The sequence below is a fragment of the Sinohyriopsis cumingii genome, chromosome 2, assembly GCF_028554795.1.
Source record: "Sinohyriopsis cumingii isolate HCF-2022 chromosome 2, ASM2855479v2, whole genome shotgun sequence".
In the NCBI taxonomy this organism is placed as follows: Eukaryota; Metazoa; Mollusca; class Bivalvia; order Unionida; family Unionidae; genus Sinohyriopsis; species Sinohyriopsis cumingii.
The window spans coordinates 129,541,162-129,556,205 of NC_142962.1; the positions used below are offsets into that span (position 1 = coordinate 129,541,162).

Genomic DNA, 15,044 nt, shown 5'->3' on the forward strand with positions numbered 1-15,044 from the left:
TGAGTTCAGCTTCAAACTCCCAAGACCACACAAATATGTAGCACAGTAAATTTGAGCCTAATATTGGTACAATATGAAAAGTTAAAGGCACTTGAATATCCTTTATTGTAAGCTGATGACTTTGCAAGTAAAAACACTATGCTACCCCATGCCACTTCATCTGGCTAGAACTTAAGAACTGGAAATTTGGTACTGAACATTTGCATACAGTCATCATTTACATAGATGTACACCTGGAGAAATTTTCATGGTAATCAGAGATAATCGCCCAGGGATCTCTGGGTAATTTTTCTTGGAATAAACATCTTGCTTGATGCAAAAAAAAGAAAAAAAGAACTGCCATCTTTAGGATCGTGTGCTGCATCATCTGATTTTAGAAAACATCTCTTGATCCCTTTAACCTCAGCAATTTTGAGTTGGACTGTTCCACCACTTGGGAATTTAATTCACAATACCGTGGATATGCATTCAACTCATAAATTGGACCACAAGCTGCAAATATAGAGAAAAACAAGTCCTTCAATTAAATAAACTCCAGATTATAAAATATAGACTGGATCCCAAAGTTAAGATTACAGTCTTTGTTCTGTTTTCATATAAAAACAATAGTAAAACTTTGTAAAAAAGATATTAATTCTGAACAGAATTTTCCAAAAACTTTGAGTAGTTTGAGTAAGTGTGTGTGTGTGTGAATGTTATTTGGATATGTAACATAGCTTTAACAACATATCGCTATAATGTTGATAGTGTGGCAGTTTCTAGTGATATCTGACACCGGGTCATCATGCCGCAGACACATAGCATTATGTCCCACCCAGTCACAATTTCTTGACACTAGGCCAACCAATCCTAACACTAACCTCATAATGCTGAGTGGCAAGTGAGGCAGCTGCTAGTACCATTTTTATAAGTGTTTGGTATGAAGTGTAGTTTGCAATGTACACATGAAGGTAACACTATAACAGGATGGATAGCACGGAATATTGCATAGGAATTAAATAAACTAAATTTCATATAAATACATGTACCTGTATGATTTCTAAAATGCAAATTGTCCACTTGTAATGATGTGTCCTTGAAAGCATACTGGATCCCTATTTATCGTACACTACCACATTTGGAACTGAAAACAAAAATCACACACATATACTATTTCTGAATGATGGCTTCCAAAATCATAATTGCTAATTAGTATATAAAGTATATGCATTTCCAGCATTTCTTTGCTTCATCACTTAACTATGAATAGTAGGGCTAAAGGCTGAATATTATAACCGTTGACAATGATCCATATTACATGATATAAACGATCAAGGAACTTATCCACAACACCATCTATATATATTCTCACATGCTAAATTTGTTTCAATCTATAATTAAAATATTTCAACAAAGAAAAGAATTGTTCAAGGTATTATTAAGATATATCCATTAGTTGAATAATGATTGAAAAAACATTTATATCTTGTTACATGCTCAAAGAAGAAATGAAAAAACTAAGTTTCTAACAGCCAATCATGCAACTAACCTTTCCTAAATCTGGTCCTCAGGAGGGTGAATGGAACATCTGGTGATTCATGCACTTTCATAACCTGGAATCCACAGCAAATTCCTATAAATTAAAATAAGGCACTTAACTATTTTCTTGACAAAATAATGGTATAACAGCACATAAACAAACTAAAACATGTACATGCAAGTGATACAGTTTAAAAATATTTGTATTAATACAATTCTAATTTTGAAGAAATGTCTGCTAAAAACAATTAAGGATTAATTGAAACAGTGATAAACAAACATGGTAGCTATTTGAACAAAAAAGACCTCATCAAACTGGAGTTTGGTGACACCAGTGTGCAGTTAATCTAATGCCATTAAGACAATCTTTGGGTAAAATATACTCTGTTACATGATTCAATTTGTTTTTCTTACAATATCTTACTTATGCTTACCATGTCAGCAAAACAGTGTAAACACACCTGGCAACAGATGCAGATGTCACTATGCATATTTGAAGTAAATGTCTTTCAGGCTAGACCCTTTCTTATCTGCAACACATGTTCCTCTCTTTCTAATCTGTGGAAGCTGAGGAAAAATTGCCAGGACATCAATATCTTCTTCATTTGGTAATTCTGATGGATAGGTTTTTTTAATGAATGGATCAAAAACCTTTTGTTTAAGATATGGAAGGCTGTCTTTCAGAGTTTCCAATGGAAATTTCTCCTTCAAATTTGAAAGCAGACTGCAAAATACTGGTACTTCTTTCTGAATTCAGGAAAGAGTGGCATCATTTTCAAAGACTGAAACATGTTTTGCCAAAGAATAATTCAGAAAATCAAATAAATCTTCAGATGGAGCTAAAAATACTACACAAAGGGTTTGAGGAAGCCAAAGCTATAATCAGCTCCCTCCAATTGCATTCAGATACAATTCTGTCTCCTCTGTCGATGCAGTCTTCTAGCATAACTTTTAAGAAAGACAACGATTTGGAACTTTGTGGTTTTTTTACAGTTTGTAGAAGTTTCCTTTTCTGCTTGAAACTTATTCCCCTTGACGTAAAGTCAAGCAGGAATGATCTCGCTGTCCTCTAAAAAAGTGTCCGCTCCTTGGCTCTGTTAAATAAAGAAATGGTAATATATTGGCCCCATTTCGGAGACAAAATGAAGGGGGAGGGCACAGAACATATCAACCAGGAATGAACATTGTCACTCAGGAATTAGAACCACCAATGAGATCATTGGACTTAAAATATCTTTTACTACCACAAAGCTAAATTTGCTATTAGAGTTGGGTTACTTAATAATTATCTATACTGACATGTGCACAAATAGAATCAAGCTTCATTTGTCTTGTATAGTGATAATCATGAACTTGCAGTGCAAATCAATATTGGCTATTGACACAATAGTGCCAATGAATCTTATCAAACCATACAAATCTTCATTATTAAAACTTATAAAAACTGATACTCAGTCATTTGGTTAAAGTGAAGAAAGTGACTGAATAAGAATCATATGTGGGATAATATTCATTATATTATTCATTATAATCTTTGTATGGTATAATATATAGCTGACACTATCATTATATACTGGGTCGCAACAATAATTTACTCTGACAATAACCACAAATAACTTTGTAACAATTATTTTCTGATGACTATTTGCCAAAACAATGTTAAGCATAGATAAGTGAATGAGTGCTCAAATGTTGTCATGCTTGACATCCGATCACACTGACCTAATATGTTTCCTACTGACCTCAAAATGGTATTTTACCAGGCCTAATATAACACACTTTCCCCAATAACAATGCAGGATATTTTTCACAGATGGGGAAATAGCCAATATATCCCTTTCCAAATGTCTGGCACATGAATAAACATCAATAAATGTAAACATACTATCATATTATTACCTGTCTGCATCTCTTATCTGTATCATATCGTTTGTCAACGGTGTTACTTAACAACAGTATATTTTTCCATGAAACAAGTTCCTTTTGGAATGACACTGATGTTGCATCCATCACTACAGTGTCTGGATCTGGGCTACAATGGCGGCATACAAAGGCTCTGGAATAATCTAATTTAAGCAGATCCAAAAAGCTGTACCATGCTGAATTAAAATCAACATAAATGAGTTTTCCCTAAACATCATGTGCAGCATCTGTGTACATCTTACACAGGACTGTATATTCTGTGAAGATTGTTGATCTGGGCAAAATAAAATGTTAAAAAAATATTACAGTATTCAATTAAAGAGGAATGATTAAAGTAGTTTTTTTATATCATTAATTAAAAAGAGATAGCAAAAGACAAGATTTTAGCCCATAATTTTCCTTTCATCCAGTTTGCAATTCTTCAATTGTGATATGAAAAATAATCCAAGTGCATCTTTGCAGGCATGAGTTCCAATGTGATAACCCTATCCACACCTTGGCAGAACGAAGAGATATACTGGTGCTTTGTCCTAGCAACAGCAATTGGATTTTGAGTTGCCTCCCTTAGTATGTAATGCCAACTAACCAACAGCATGGTGCACATCAGCCAAAAATTTTGGGGGCAATTGACCTAAAAAAGATATTTTGTAGGTTCAACATCAAAAAAATGACTGTGTACCAGAGGGAAGAAATTACAGGTGTATTGGAGCGAAACATATTTGCGCAAACACAGACCAGCACTGGAAAATTGCTTGTTTGTCAGCTCATGCAAATTGTGTGTTCCCCTATTCTCGATCATGGAGGAACAGTGTTAAAATTTGAACAACTTAATTTTGATTGCATGCAGTGGCTTGCTGCAGCATTCAATGAAATTCACAGACTCAGAGCACAGAATTATCTGCTCAATATGCCAAGGTGTAGATAGGGCTATCATAAAGGAACCTTGGCTAGCTCAAATGAATCCAAGTGTATCAACTATAATATTGTACAAATTTAAATGTATTTTTGTAATAATTGCAAATATTACTACAGAATATTGAGACAAATGCAAGCAAAAAGCTAATTTTCCCCTAGATTGATGTTTAAACTGGATACAGTGTGACCCCGCTATAACATGGTAGTTGGGAGCCATAAAACCCGACCGTGTTATATACCGAACTGTGTTATAAGCAACCAGGTCAGTTATCTGAAGAAAATGATGCATGTACCCCAAAACTATTGTGGGTGGGTGGGTAGGGGTGTAGGTAATAAATGTGGGCTGTAAAATACGTGCTTCATGGGCACAGTTACCATCTTAAATTGATGCATATTAAATGAGAAATACACCTGTAGTGAAAAAAGAGAAGGCATATATAATAGTTTATTTAGAGAACCATGAATTGGTACATATACATGAATACTGTTTATATATACATGTTTAATGTATAGCATGAATAGTATCAACACTGTGTACTCACCCACGAACCTCATCATATACATTGAAGCCACAATATAATTGATTCCATTGAATATGTACACACACAGAGCTTTAAAATATTCAATAATTTTGTCACAGGTCACATTGGTCTGAATGCAGTGGGGAAAAAAAAGCACAGTCATGTCACAAATGATAAAGCAGATCTACTATTCAGCACATCCCAAGTTGGTAAAAGTTAGTTTGTGTTTTAAGCTGCCATTGGTAGAGTTCGAAAGCATAAAGTTTTTTCCTATAAAAAGGAAACTTTCACAGCACAGTTATGTGTTCTAGTCATGCTGGAAAATACAAAAATCCATCAGATTCCATCACTTTTATTTAAGTTTGGTACTGACTTCCTTTGATGAAAAGTTCTTTGTTTTTATTGAAAGATTGTAGTTGGTTTTCTTTGATGATGGGTGCATGCGTTATTGAAGTCACTGCTAAAGGGCATCTTTGGAGAACCAAGCAAATGCCCATTTCTTATTGTAGTGGCAACATCAAATAACTGTACTGTATGATTGAGACTGATTTTTTTTTCTCCATTTGCTGACTACGTTTTCATATCAATTGGTGCTTCAAAGGTAATCTGGTTTCTTTGAAATTTCAGCAAACTATTTTATCTGGGTACATTTTTAAAAAGGAATTGGCCATCGTCTGGACTATTCTAGTTACTGTTCCTCCCTGCCTATTGAATAAACCAATATGTAAGATGTAGTTTTTGTTTAAGTTTTTTGTTATTTCATTTTTACATTTGAGGTAGCAGCATGATGCCCTCTTCCATACATACGCCTGAAAATTAACAAAGGGTCAACGGACAATAGAGATGCAGGTGTTCTGGTTTGATGACAGGGATTATTACAGAAAATATGAGTGTTCTGAAGGATTTAATTCTGAGTGAAAAGAAGAGGAATTTTGCTTACCATCCACATACAAATGTCAGTCTTTGTAAATATATTAAATACTAGCGAGTGGCCGAAAATCCGATGAAAGATAGATTATGAGATAATACCTTGTCCGGTTGATCTCCATTACCAGAAATGTAAACAACAAAAAAGTGGATATGTCACAACATACAGTACTCATGCTAGACGTCAAGATAAGCGGATTATAATACAACAATGCACTGTTTAGATGGTTTGTCAATATGGACAAAGAATTTGTTTATGTAACAATAGATAAATTTCAGTGCATTTTATATCCAGTTTGCGGCTTCCTTTCATGGGGCCTCTGAATTTCTGGACTTCAAACCAATGGTTGTATATACAAGTTTAAACAGCCAACAACGTCGCCAATAAAAAAAAATTGCCACATGGTATGTTTTGCAGCCAATAAGGAAAAACAATCCATGTTTGCGACATTGGCAAAGACCTACGCGATCCCAGAATAAACTTTTTGTGTTTTTTCTCATATTTTTAAGAAGAAAAAACTACTTTTTCATGTACGAGAAAAATACATATAAAATTTCAGGAGCCATGCCACGATCATCTTGTATTTTCATACGCGATCTCTTCCCCAAAATGATAATAAATTTTTACATTCTTTTTCATACTTTTAAGAAAGAATTTTTTTTGTGTATATGAAATATAGGGAGCCACACCATGACCGTGTTATATCTGAATTCGTATTATAATGGAGCACGTTATAGTGGGGTCATACTGTACTTCAAAAATATTTTTTGTTATTCATCTGTTTCAGAAATGAACATGGAATCAACAAAATTTTTGGCACAAAGTATGAGCGGTATCTAAAATTATATGGATATGCCAACAAATAATGATTATATCAAACACGACCCAAAACAGAGGTAGTTAATAACAATAATAATATCTTAAGCATACACATGCAGTTCAATAAAGCAAATGATTAAGAGGGTTTTCATAAACTTTAATAAAGCAACATGACTTAATTAAAAAAGATGCTGTGACTGAAAAAGAAAAACCTAATTACAAGGAAAAAAAGACTATAAGGTGAATCTCATAAATTAATACTCAGATAATACAATGTACCTTTAATACAGTAACATGACCTCATTAGCAAAGATGCTGTGGCTGAAAAAGAAAATCCTAATCAGAAGGATAAAAAACTCTAAAGTGAACCTTTTAAATTAATACTTAGACAATACAATGTACTTACTTTCCAGTTAAGAAATAATACATGGCTCTTCTAAGGACTTCATGACCCATGATGTATCTACCCATATTTATCACACACGGCTCCAGGCCATCCAAATGGGAAGTTTTCTCACATTCCATGCATGTTTTGGAGAAGACTGAAAATTAAATAACACATAACTATGTTACATTTCAACAAATACAGGAGTCATTGGAGACGTACAAAATTTTCATGTATTATTTACAGTGGTACTGGAAACTATAACAGGCTTAAGGACTAGTAGCTAATGATAATGCATTCTCAATTTTTAGTCTTATTCTAGTGTACCCATTATCCTTCCATATATCTGCACTCGCATTTCACATTATGTTACAAATTTTCTCTGAAAATTTGAACCGTTGCACATGACACACCTTTCATTTTCTTGCTCAAATTCAAAAGAATTTAAGTTGCGTGTATAAAAAAAAGCTTTTTCATCAAAATAGATAAAAACCATTTCAGCAGTTCTGAGTAACAGGCCAATTATTCAGTGTTATTTAAAGTAAGATTATGCTTATCTAAAAACAGCTCTTTCAAGCATCAGGATTCATTTAGGATTTAGGCACTGTCAAGCTGGAAAATAAACGGGGGCTGATCAGGAGGAAGGAGCAAAACAAAGGGTGGGGTGGGGAATCTGGTCATAGTTTTGTCCTCTCAATGTGCCATAAATTTTTTAAAACTAAAAATGAAAGCAGAAAAAAGTGATTCTGTTTAATTCAATGGTGTAAAAATAGGAAAATCTATTGTTTCTCTTTAGCTCATGTTTTAAAGTATCTGGGACCTTTCTTCATATGTACCCTTAAAATACCATAATTGGACTGAATTTGCACCTTACAGTCAATCACTCATATGCCCAGACTTAACTTTTGAAACAGCACTAAATGTTTGAGCTTAACTGTCCCATGAAAGTACATGTACAATTATATTTAAATTTAATATTTCAAGTGAACTTAGTTTTAGCACTTAATCTCTGGTGGACACCAAATATGTTGGACAGTATGTAGCTGCTGGTTTCCTGCAGTCTACCACAGCAAACACCACACAGCTGGTTATCAGAAACCAAGATGACATATTCAACATCACAGATGAATCTCTCTGAGAATGGTTTCTCATACTCAGCTTGCATTGGGATTGAGAAATGAAATGTTATTTTCCTCTTTGATGCACATTTGGGTTCACGTGATGATGGAAGTGTGCTCCCACTTGTCTGACAGTTCTTCAAGAAGGGCAGAAAATTTCTGAAGGTGTATGCACAAGGTGGTTCCACAGGTCAAGCATTTAGTTTCTTTAGAGACATTGATTGCACCATGACAATGTTCTGTAATAATACAGAACAGCCCCTTCCTTACTTCTATTATTTTCTATAAAAAATATGAAATGTACATATATCTTTATATTCATTGCATTTTAATATTCTACATTTTTTGGTTCATATCATTTTCAATTGTCTATTTCAAAAAAAATATATCTGGTACCTACTTACCTGCATTCAGGAACGGAAAATATTGTTATCACAGAAGGTTTACGGTAAATTTAAATTCAAGGTTTGTAACAGAAACCCAACCAATGAAATATGTTAATGAACTGAAAATAAGAAGTATCTAAGAATCATGTAAATATACACTATTTTGAACTCTCTAAGTTAAAGAAATTATGTTCAATTTACAAAGAAATGAAACCACTAATGTTATGAACTGATTTTTAAAAATTATATTGTCTTAAAGCCTTGAAGAACAACATAGTCAAATCTCCATATTTAATTACAACATGTCCCTTTCATTATCTATTGATATTAACTTTATATTGGCTAGATAAATTTATTGTTCAAAAAGCATTTTCGGGGCCCCGAGTGGCCAAGTGGTCTAAAGCGCTCACCGTTCCAGATCACTGCCATCTCACTTCTGTCTGTGTGGGTTCGAGCCCTAGGCTCGGCTAGCATGGGTACATGGGAAAGCCTGCCAGTAGCTTCTCGTGGGTCGGTGATTCTTCCCTGGGTTTTCCAGGGTTCTTCCTCCACCAGTTATACTGGCTGCCATGTATAGCCTATCTTGTGCTGAAAAATGGTGTTAAACCCTAGAACAACAACAAAAAGCATTTTCCCCTCATACTTTTCAAAGATATATCTTTTCAAATCTTACTGAAAGTAAATAAACTATAGCCAACGATTTTTTAAGTGATGCACACCTTTTCATGATGAGAGAAATTTAGGTATTAGATTTAAATGTAAACTAACACGCTATGGTGGGGTGGGGTGGGGCAGGTCATTTAAGATCTAACAAAATTTCGATTTATATCTGCATATGTATCACATTGATTTGTTTCTTCATTATCATCTGAAAAATGTGAAGTGACTTAAAAGCACAATACATAAAGGTTTCCTCTAAGCAATGCAATCATTTTTTTCTGTTTCTACCATTCAGTCCAACATGGAATAATAGGGCACAGTGGCAGACAGAACTTTTATCTGGAAATTTAATATTCATACAGCTGAAAATACTACAGTGAAGAATTTGTAAGTGAAAATCAAAAGTAAATAAGCAAATAGATAATGGACTAACATATAATACAATTTTTATTGAAAATGTAAATAAAACAATAACACTGTGCTGAAAAATAAACCATTTACCACACATTCATGCTATTTGTGATTATCATATAATTGTCAATTTTGTCAGCTTTAAATTTTAGCTATTTACTTCTTAAAATCACAAATTTCATATCTGAATTGTAATTGTTGTGAGTTTTGTTGATGTAATGTTAATGTTGTACATGTATATCATCACTGAAAGGAAACAATTTAAAGCTTCATATTCTTACAGAAATCAATTTACCAGAAGTTATTATATCGTTCAGTTATTAATGCTAATGTATAAGAGGAAATGCAAATACATGTACGGGGTGGGGTGGGGGGGCCGAGTGGTCTAAAGCGCTCACCGTTCCGGATCACTGCCACTTCTGTCTGCGTGGGTTCGAGTCCAAGGCTCGGCTAGGGTGGGTACGTGGGAAAGCTTGCCAGTAGCTTCTCGTGGGTCTGTGGTTCTTCCCCGGGTTTTCCAGGGTTCCTCCTCCACCAGTTATACTGGCCGCCATGTATAGCCTATCTAGTGCTGAAAAATGGCGTTAAATCCTACAACAACTACAATAAATAAATACATGAACATGTACAATACTGAAATGAACACAGTAAAGATGGTCTGTCAATTCTGGTCATGACGTGACTTATTTATAGTATCATTCTCTTTTGACCCTTACAACTTAGGTTTCACAGTAATTTGCAGTACTGATTGGCACTTGCAATATTATTTATATACCTGTTGAAAGAGTCAAAAAAATCTGGTTTACTGCATCAAAGGGGTCTAAAATTAGTATAAAGGAGTGCAACGCAGGGAGCATACATTAGCAGGGAACCAGACTAAGTTTTAAGCAGTAATGACCAGACTAATCCGCCTGGTCCAAAGCTGGAAACGTATTGCGCATTTGATTCGGATAACCTGTCTTGATGCACTAGCTATAATCACATCTTTTAGGCAAGTATAGAGAATGAGAAACTGTGTGCAGAGAAACAGATTCACTACCTGTCTGATATGGAAGCTTTCATTTAAGGAAGTTTTGCTTTCGTGTACACGTCATTTTTATCCAGGGTTGCACTATTAAGATCATGACTCAGTAGTGAACGACGGAAGTAGCTGCTTAATAGGCCTACATTACATAGCTTGAATCTATTAGTGATAAAGCGCTTGCAAACATTGTAATACGAGACACGAAGATGTTGTTTTCAGTTATAAACATGAAGCTGTTTGCCTTTATATTGCTTGGAATCGTTACACGCAGATCTAACGCGCTGTCAATATTGGCAAGGGATCCCTTACAATTCCGACATGCAAGATCATCTAACGCTGACGATATGGAGTCGATGAATGAAATGAAAGTAGAGTCAATGACTGTGGAATCCAGTGTCTCCACAAGATTTGCAGAAGTGATCGTGCGTAGCGTGGTTGTGAATCAGTTGTACACAGATAACGAGGTAACATTTACTGTCCAGATACCTCAATCGGCGTTCATTTACAATTTTTCCATGATCATTGGAGATGAACTTTACGTGGGCCGTGTAATGGAAAAAGAAACTGCCAAACAAGAGTACAATCGTGCGCGAGATCAGGGTCAGTCTGCAGGCCATGTTCATCATAAAAGACCACTTGTCCCTGATAGGGATAGGGATATCTTCACGATATCTATCAACGTCGCCAGCAAGTCACGTGTCACTTTTGAACTTGTATATCAAGAACTGCTTGAAAGAAAGGCGGGTTATTACGAGCAACGTTTTAATGTCCATCCCAACCAAATACTAGCAAATCTGACGTTAATAGCCAGATACTTTGAACCTCAAGGCTTCTCTGATTATTATTATACGAAGCCGGGTTCGGACATTCTTTTGAGGGCTTCATCTGAAAATGTTGTAATTTCTCAGTCTCCGGAGAAGTTGCAGATTATTTACAACCCTACCATAGAGGAACAGTCCAGCATTGATCCACAGGAAGGACTGGTTGGGCAGTTTATTGTTCGATATGATATCACGCACAAACTTGACGCAGGTCTTGTAGTGTATAACAAAGATTTCTTGGCTCAGTTCTTTTCTCCTCCAGAAGTGAAGATTTTGGGCAAGAGTATCGTATTCGTTATTGACATAAGCGGTTCAATGTCCGGCAGGAAGATGGTACAAGTTAAGCAGGCTATGTTAGGCATTTTGCCCCAGCTTCAGAAAGAGGATTACTTCAACATAGTTCTTTTTGACGATGAAATAATCAGATGGAGAGAGGCATCGGTAATGGCATCTGCAGACAACATTGTGTCGGCCTTGGATTTTTGTAGGAAAAGTATTGAGGCTAGAGGGTCCACCAATATAAATGGCGCGCTTTTGAAGGCCCTTAGATTATTTGGGACACAAGAATACTTGAGACACTACGCCAAAATTATTGTATTTTTGACCGATGGCGCACCTACATCTGGCGAGACCACCAACCCCGAAAAAATACGTGCTAATGTCAAAGAGGTTAACATAAAAGCACGTGGAGGGCGTCTTGTTGCTCTTTATGCACTTGGTTTTGGATTTAACATGGACTTTAACTTTCTCAATCATCTATCTTGGGAAAATGGCGGGTTCGCAAGAAGAATTTATGACGATGTTGATGCAGGTAAACAACTGGAGGGTTTCTATAAGGAAATACAAAGCCCATGTTACGTGGACATCCAATTCAGTTACATGGTAGACGACACGGTTCTCGTTACGAATGATTATGACGTGTCAGAAACGTCTCACATGGTGCATTATTGTGGATCTGAAATTGTTGTAGTTGGAAAGTTTGAAAATGAAGTTATTGATGTTGCTGAGATAAGGGCAACTGGGGCTGACGATGAAGTGACGTTAAAGTCGACACCAGTGAGTTCAGATAACCTGCACATAAATCCCCTCTTCACAGAGAGACTGTGGGCTTATGCCATGATAAAAGATCTTATCAAGGAGTCAGACATTTTAGCAGACGACTCCAAGGCAAAAGAGATGAAGTTGCGTGCGCTAAATATGTCCTTAAATTACCATTTGGTGACCCCGCTGACATCACTTGTTGTGACAGAAGCGCTCAGCGACAGGAAAGGCCTTCCGGACAGTGGAAACCTTGCAGAAAGGAGAAGCCTTCCGGACATGGTAATTAGGACGGCAAACAGCGCATACTCTAGGAAAAGCTCAGCTACCAACGTGGCCATAACCATAAACACAATGCTTGAGTCACTTTTTCTAATTGTTTCCACCACCTTAGTTCATGTTAGCTCTGTTTAATTCCCTGTTTGATATGGTCAGTTAATATACCCTCAGTCAGGTAATTTTCTATGAGTCATACATGATAGGGTTGCAGATTTCAGCTAGCTTGGCGTATGCTTTTGTGACGCCCTCTTTACTTAACTATGTATGATGTTTATCAATATATAGTTAGACGATGTGACGTCATAAGTTATGATTATATCCATACATATATAGCTAGACGATACGATGTCAGAATCATCCCTCCCTCTTTTCAACAGAAAGAAAGCAAGAAAACTAACTGAACCCTACTAATGACACGACTGGTGTATTGCGTCATTTGGTGGTGTTAACCATCATCATAATTTCAGTGTAAGTTTTTGGTACTGATTTGCTTATCTTACATGGATATTGAATAGGACTGTGATTAAAGTACCTTAAGAGATTCAAGTAATATGCATGCATTTGTGATGTATATTTAATTTTTAGTTTCTTAGTCTTTTTGTCCATGATTATATGTTATGTATAATTGTATTTTGGACTTGACGGCACAGTGCCTTCTAATTTCTTACAGTAGCTATTATAAATCTAGATAAATAACAAATATATCAGGAAAAACAATTTTACACTCATTTCACGAGGGTCTTAAACCTTATGCAGGTTTGAAAATATGACGTTTTATATCTGGACCTGGACATGTATCTGCCTCCATATTTACAACTAAAACACAATTACAAAATCAGTAATCAAATTATTGATAGTAAGTAAAGTACTTGTAAGTAAAATGCTACGCTTGCATAATGTGTATTAGAAAATTATATTTTGCATTAGACAGGTCCAAACAAATTCAAATTACTTTTTTATTTATACTCTGTTTTCCATTTTGTAATAAGGACATAACTTATTGTCACAATTCCTCTCTCTCTCTCTCTCTCTCTCTCTCTCATAGGTAGTTTTATAAGACATTAACTTAAAGAGCAAAATTCTTATGCTCAGACATATTTTGCACAACTTTGAGAAGATTGATAATATAGGAATAATAATCGTATGAATTTCGTTTGTATGGGCCTTTGTTTTGTGGCAAAACTTACAACCAAACATAATGACCGATTCCGCCATTATTCATGTAATACAGCTGTCAGTGGAAAAGACGGGGTTCCAAGATACAAAACTATCACCAGCTTGAAGGTAAATTTGTTGTTACCCTTGATGTGGTCTAAGCACAAGGACTTTCATTTTCAACTGAAAACTTCATTTTGTTAGGGTTTTTTTCCATTCTGCGCCACGATAGAATTATGTCAACACTAGAACATACTGAATCGGCACATTTCTATAGTGCAAACGGTACCATGTCTGTTATTTTATTTAGTTAGCTGGATTCCGCCATTCAGTAGATCTTTAATGGGGCTACGTTTTTTAACCGACCACCCAGGGTACCCGGGTGGTTTAGAAACTCTCCCTTGAGCTGCAGTGACTGGTTCGTACCTTAACGTCAGCAAGGTACATAAGAGACAAACCATTTAATTTTCTGGCCAGGTAGGAGGGAGCCAGGATATTTCTTTCTTTTACCTCGAGATCATTTTTGTCAACTAATATACTGGATATAATACGTTTTCCCATCTAAAAATCAGAGCAATAATTCTTTTTCAAGCTATATGTTAGCCAGATATTTCTTGTCAAACAAAACACTCCCCATGTCACACCCCATAAAATTAACTAGTTGGTCCCTAAAACGTAACAAGAACAAAAATTTTGTACTTTTTTAAAAACTTGCGGTTGATAGGTTTTTACAGTCTCACGAGTTGCAGTTTATGATCGAGTCGTTGTGAACTGCTTTCTGTAATTTATTCAAGTCGTTTAAGTGTATATTCGGATCTAATTCCAATATCATTTTACATATTGCTACAAAACTTACAGCAAGGCTGCATCATGGGAAAATGGTGTCTAGTGCACGAACATTTTAGCCATCCTGACCTCCTTTCCGGGTTAATTGAACATTGGTTAAATTGTTCATGCTTTTAATGCCAATACCCTCGCACGTATTGCCTCCAATCTTGCATTCCATGTGCATATCAGAATGAAATTGTCACAGTTCAAATTTCGGTCACTGTGATCTACTTTCCAAGGGTTGTTCAAATGTCTTTGAACTTGGATGAATGTTTGTCACGCACCAGTGGCTACTGTTACCAACTTTCAACTTGC

At 35.6% G+C, this 15,044-nt stretch overlaps 1 protein-coding gene and 1 pseudogene across 2 annotated transcripts; one reads left to right on the forward strand and one right to left on the reverse strand.

Annotated features, from left to right (window-relative positions):
- Positions 1-373: 373 nt before the first annotated feature.
- Positions 374-8,537, reverse strand: LOC149805820 (uncharacterized; annotated as a pseudogene). Its single transcript, XR_016414560.1, has 7 exons — positions 8,532-8,537; positions 3,418-3,648; positions 1,953-1,998; positions 1,529-1,612; positions 1,236-1,239; positions 1,029-1,094; positions 374-492 (listed from the first exon to the last, which is right to left on the reverse strand). The product of XR_016414560.1 is annotated as an uncharacterized LOC149805820 (transcript).
- Positions 8,538-10,455: 1,918 nt separating this feature from the next.
- LOC149805821 (inter-alpha-trypsin inhibitor heavy chain H3-like) lies at positions 10,456-13,688 on the forward strand. The gene has a single exon (XM_089950531.1). The coding sequence runs from the start codon at positions 10,815-10,817 to the stop codon at positions 12,879-12,881; it is 2,067 nt and encodes a 688-aa protein (XP_089806657.1). The 5' UTR covers positions 10,456-10,814; the 3' UTR covers positions 12,882-13,688.
- Positions 13,689-15,044: the final 1,356 nt, after the last annotated feature.

Bases quoted from the DNA above. Each gene is read 5' to 3' on its own strand.
- LOC149805821 (XM_089950531.1), top strand. From the start codon at position 10,815: ATGTTGTTTTCAGTTATAAACATGAAGCTGTTTGCCTTTATATTGCTT.